General features: G+C 52.0%; 1 protein-coding gene across 1 annotated transcript; it reads right to left on the bottom strand.

The window, feature by feature from the left end:
- GPR101 (G protein-coupled receptor 101) lies at positions 1-4,571 on the bottom strand. Its single transcript, XM_081042643.1, has 2 exons — positions 4,455-4,571; positions 1-2,414 (listed from the first exon to the last, which is right to left on the bottom strand). The coding sequence occupies exon 2, from the start codon at positions 2,320-2,322 to the stop codon at positions 895-897; it is 1,428 nt and encodes a 475-aa protein (XP_080898769.1). The 5' UTR covers positions 2,323-2,414; positions 4,455-4,571; the 3' UTR covers positions 1-894.
- Between the last annotated feature and the right edge of the window lie 1,077 nt (positions 4,572-5,648).

Raw genomic sequence — 5,648 nt, 5'->3', positions numbered from 1 at the left:
ATTTTTGTGAGCATCCTAATTCAATTACAAAGGGAAAATTGTAAAATAGTGAGCATAATTTCTGTCCTACTACTATTCAAATAGGAGACAGAAAATAGTTTAATGTCAATTGACAATTTTCCATTTGCATGGAATGACCTTGATCCCAGCCCATGCACAAACCCAGGATTTTATAGAAAAAAAGTCAACTGTTTAGCCCCATGAATGTGTTATTTTTCTATCTTCTCCCTTGGACTAGCTTCCCATTTCAAATAGGCCCTATTATCCTCTTCCACTTTTCTGGATCCCTGTAGAGAATCTAGAAAGTTTGGTGTTTTAACTATGTCATGCCTTTGTCTTAGTTTCCACAATAGTGTTTGCACCAGATTGTGGGTCTCATACGTCGATCAGTCTGTCAGGTTCTTCTTGTTGGGCTCCATGAATGATTTGGTCCATTGCTTTTCTTTCAGTTGGACATAGGCTGTAGCCCTTGCCCATGAGCTCATGACCTGAAAGCTGAAAAGTCCTTAAGTTCATAGGCATGATCTTCCTTTTTCCTCAGAGTAAAAGCTGACACGTTGTAGCTCTGGGGAGACAGACAGGATACCAACCAAGCACAGATCCAAAATGGATAGCCCTTGTTACTTTAAGAAATTTAGATCCTAATAATTTTTTGGGGGGGAAATTTCAGTCAGAATCCTCAAGTCCATGCTTCGAGGGACACACATTTAAGAGAAGACTCCTGTTCCTACCTCTTCCATATATTTATCTACCTTGTGGTTAGACGAATGTGTGCAACATGTTTGCCTGGAATGGTATGGGTTGGCATTAATGGGATTGTGGGTGGTCCATTTAAATGAAAGCTGTTCTGTTTTCTGTATCACCAACAGTTCAAGGTTTTCCTTAGAAGTCACTTCAAGGTGAAGTGGCAGAATCATGAGAAGGGACGGTCTTGCCTTCAGTCCCCCCGTCTGTGCCAGTTTCAGTTCCAGGCAGGTCTGGGTGGTTGTCTTCTTTGGGGCAGTTTTCCTTGCAGAAGAACTTCTTCAGCATATCCTGGATTTCTTTCTTGATGGTCTTGTGCATGTACCCATAGATGTAGGGGTGGATGCAGCACTGCAGGAAGAAAAGCCAGATGATTATGGTGATCACCCACTGGGGTACCTTGGTTTGGACATCCACCCACACAGCCAGGACCGCTAAAAAGCAGTAGGGCCCCAGGGACAGCATGTAGGAGAAAATGATGAGGAAGATCACTTTAGTAGCTTTGTACTCATAGCACCTGGGCAGAGGAGGATCATTGCTGTTTCGACGACTCGGTGGGAGACTCTCTGGGATGTTCACTGCCTCAATGTCATCCTCACTGAAATTGATGTCATCCTCACCAAACTCCAAGTCATCTTCACCCAAGTCAATGTTGCACTGTTTGATCTCTATGCGGCCCTTGTCTATTGTCATGCTGCTCTCAATTTTGGTGCTGCCTTCCTTACCCTGCATGCTGTCATCTTTGGCCTTCATGTTGCCTTCCTTGGCCTTGATCTCACCTTCATTCTGGCAGTGGAACCTGCTCTCACCTGGGAACTCATCCTTCTTCTCTCCCTCTTCCTCCTCGTTCTCCACAACATCCTTGGCTCGAACCTCCAAGTTGTGTCTCTTGACATGGTACAGAAGAGCATGCTGCCGCCGGGCTGCACTAAACACCACAGAGTAGCAGGCAATCATGACAACCAATGGAATGATGATAAAGGACACCACACTGAGAATGGTGTAGCTGGGACTGGCCCCCCAGATCATGGAGCAGAGGGCATTGCGCTTGTCAAAGGCAGCCTGGCCCCAGCCATAGAGCGGGGGTGTGCTCTGCAGGATGGCCACGATCCAAGTGCCATAGAGAAGCATGTAACCCCGGCGCGGGGTCATCTTGGCCGGGTAGGAGAGGGGGTGGATGATGGACAGGTAGCGATCCACCGACACCACAACGATGGTGTTGACACTGGCAAAGGCGAACAGGTGAGTGAGGCTAACCAGGGCGGTACAGAAGTGACTGTTGAGGGGCCAGAAGAGAGGCACGGAGGTGGCCACCACCCAGGGGGCCACAAGTGAAACTTGCAGCAGGTCAGTGACCAAGAGGTTAAAGATGAATCGGTTGGTCACCTGTAGCATCTGCGGCTTCCGCTGCAACACCAGCGCCAGCACTACGTTGCCCACGAATGAGGCAGTGAGGAAGATGAGCAGCACGCTGGAGCGGATGATGCCGTGAGCTAGGCTGATGGGCATTTTGGAGAGGGGCATGCACGTGTGGCTGCTGTTGTTTTCACGCGTGCTGTTGGTACAGGTAGACGTCATGGCCACGGCGGACCGCCGTGAGATAGGGTGCAGGCTCCGAGCTCGCACCAGCGGGAGGTGAAGGGGAACACGTACTGCACTCACTGCCTGTGCTGGGGACGAAAGGAAAACATCGGCCAGGTTAGTCACCTGTAGAAGAAACGCCGCTTCTGCGACGGGCAGGGGCCCTGCATAATCCCCTCCCCGGGGTCCCCGCGCAACCCCCTGTCCGCATTCGAGCAGTTTCCCTGAATCCTTCTCTTACTCTTTGGGTCTCTCTCGGGTTCGCTGAGTCCCTTTCATCTCTCTCTCCCTCTGGCGCGTGCGCACGCTCTCTCTTCGTATCTGCCCTACTATCTCTGGGTGTTTGAGTTTGGGTTTCTCCAGTGATCTCCCCAGCTGTCTCTCCCGCTAGCTCATGCGCGCGCTCTGTGTCCCTGCCTGTTTACATTTGTTGATTTCTCTCTTTCTCTCCATTGCCTCTCACTAACGCACTTTTTTCTCTATCTCTTGGGATGTGTGTCTCGCCGTTTTTCTCTGACTCTCTTAACCGTTTCTCACTCTGCCGTCTGTCTATTTCTCAGTCTCTCGCTAGCACCTGTGTGCTGTCAGTCTCTGTCACTCTGTCGTTTTCCTGTCTCTTCCCTTTCTGCCTCTTGGTTACTCCCGTCTCTCCTTCCCACTCTCGGCCAGTTTCTCTGTCTCTCTGTCTCTCTGTGTGTTTCTTTCGCTGACGCACTTTCTCTGCAGCTGTGTGTGCGTGTCTTTCTTCGCGTCTGGTCCCTGTCGCTTCCTCTGTCTCTGATGCGCTCTTGTCTCTGTGTCTCTACCTGTCACTGCCTGTCGCTCACTAGAGAGTGCGCTTCCCCGTTTTTTCCTGATGCTGCTGTCTGATCTTTCCATTTCTCTCTCAGTCTAATTCTCTAACAATGTGGTTCTCTAGCGCACCTGTTCAGTATCACTCGCTGTATGTGTATCTTTGTCAGGTTCCGTGTCTCCCTTGGGTGCTCTCTCTATGTGTCTTCTGTCTCTCGCTGCACTTGCTCTTTCTCAAAGGCTCACATCTCTGTGTCTCTCCCTGTCTTCCCCTGCGGTTTCTGTCTCTCTGTGCGTTATCTTTTTAGCGCTGTCTACCTGTCTCCGTTGCTCTCTGAAGATCCACTGCTTATCCCTCGGGATTGTCTCTGTCTCTCCATTGCTCATGCTCTCTCTTGCGCGTTCCCTTAGGGAAACAATTTCTCTGTTTCTCACTCTCTCCCTGGGACTCTGGCTAAACACTTTCTATGTAAGTTTGTGTGTGCATCTCTGTCTCTCTCCATCTTTCACTGACAATCCCTCACCTCGGTCTCACCTTGGTTTTTCTCTGGCTGGATCTCTGTCTCCGATCTCTTGCTCTCTGTCGACTTTATTTTGCCATGGAAACCAGCTGCCACCTTGGCCACCGCGCGCTCTGGCGGATAAATCTCCTAGTTTCTCAGCAGCGCAGCGGTGGCTGGATATAGGGAGGATGTCTATTGCAACCTCCCACCCCCACCCACCAGTTCGGCACCCTCCCTGCATTCTCCAGCCCACCCGGTGTCGGGGCGGTGGGTGTCGGAATGACTGAGCTGGGCAGAGCGGGAGAGGATGCAGGGGTGACAGGCTGGTGGGGAGAGTCTGGGGGAGACAGAGACTGAGACGCAGAGAGAGAAAGAGAGAGAAAAAATGAGAGAGAAAGAGAATGACGAGGAGAGACAGGGACAAATCACAGACGAAGAAATAGATATAGAGACAATAAATGAGCAAACAAGGGACAGTGAGAGTGAGAGAGAATGAGAGAGACAAGAAGGAGAGCCAGGGAGAGAGACTGAGAGACAGGGAGAGATGGAACAGCAAAATTGAAAAAGAATAAGAAAAGAGAGGATGAGAAACAGAGAATGAGAGAGAGGAGGAGGAACAAACTAGAGAATTGGTGGTGGTGGTGGTTAGGGGTGAGAGAACGCACGAAAGAAAGTGCGAGGGAAAACTCGAGGGCGAGAGGACGACCGAGGGACGGCGAGAAGCGGCCGCACCCCCGCGGTCCGGCCGCGGTCGACAGGGCATCTTGGGCTCCCTAGCGCGGGGTCCAGTCAGGCGCCGGGGCCGCGCCTCCGGGAGCAGAGCTGGCCTCTTACCTGTTGCTGCTGGAAGCGTCTTGCCACGGGAGCTGCGTGCTGGCCCCTCAGGACTAGCAGAGCTCGACCGGGCTGCGACCCGAGGCGCCCGAGGCGCCCGAGGCTGTGAGTTCGCACCGGTCTGGGCACCAGGTACAGGGCGGCGGGAGTGGCAGGAGTGGCGGGAATGGGGCGCCTGTGCCCTCACGTCCCGCCAGCGCACCGCGCTGCAAGCTCTGAGCCGCGGCGGGGGCGCGCAGCTTTTTAACGCAGCGCTGAGCCCTCACCTTGCGGCGCCTCCCTCCCCTCGGCCCCCGCCTGCGCCAGTGACGCACCAGGCGGCGGGCGCTAGGAGGAGCGGGGCTGGCGGGTGGGGGGCACGGCATCGGACCCCATTCAGATTTTCTCACCCGGTGTCCCCACCACAGGGGGCCTGAGCTCACTGAGACCTCGCAGACTGGGTATTTCCCCTCCCGGCTGATTTTCATACAAACCTTATGCCTTCCTAGTCCTCGGATTTCTGGCTGGGTCCTGGCCACAAACCTGCATAGGTCTTCCAAAGAGAAGCCGGAAACCTGGGCCTGGGCCTCTGGTCTTGACCTTTGAAAACCCCCACCTCCCTAAAGTATGAACCACCCAAGGGCTGGAGAGAGGAATCCTGACTTTGATACTACCGTTTTTTCCACAATTCCTTCTAGCTCCAGCAAGAGCTAAAGAGCAGTTCCTTTACTGTAGGTTTTGGGAGCATTTAATCTAAGGCAAGCCACTTAATCAACCACTGCATTATTTGATTGAAATATGTCTGTAAGTCTCTCTCTCTCTCTCTCTCTCTCTCTCTCTCTCTCTCTCTCTCTCTCTCTCTCTCTCTCCCCACCAGGTACTATGTTAAGCTCCTTACAGAGAGAATACTGACGAATCCTTATCTCAATCTTCTGAGATAAGTACTGCTATTATCTTCATTTTATAGAGACAGAAGCAGAAGCCAATAGAGATTCTCTACTTGCCCAAGTTCAAGTAAGTGTTGCACCTGCTCCACCAACCAAGACTTTCTGGTCTTCCCAAACACATTTTGGGTGTTTGCTCTGTATTACCCCTGGTCAGATACCAGGGCATAAAGCTCCCCTCCACCCCCATCCAGAATGAAGTTTCAGGTCTAGGAAAGTGTCCCAGACCAGGGATCATTTGGGTCTGAATTCCAAAGGATGAGTGTATGTT

The sequence above is a fragment of the Rhinolophus hipposideros genome (assembly GCF_964194185.1).
Source record: "Rhinolophus hipposideros genome assembly, chromosome: X".
In the NCBI taxonomy this organism is placed as follows: domain Eukaryota; kingdom Metazoa; phylum Chordata; class Mammalia; order Chiroptera; family Rhinolophidae; genus Rhinolophus; species Rhinolophus hipposideros.
This window is presented reverse-complemented; position numbering and strand designations above follow the sequence as displayed.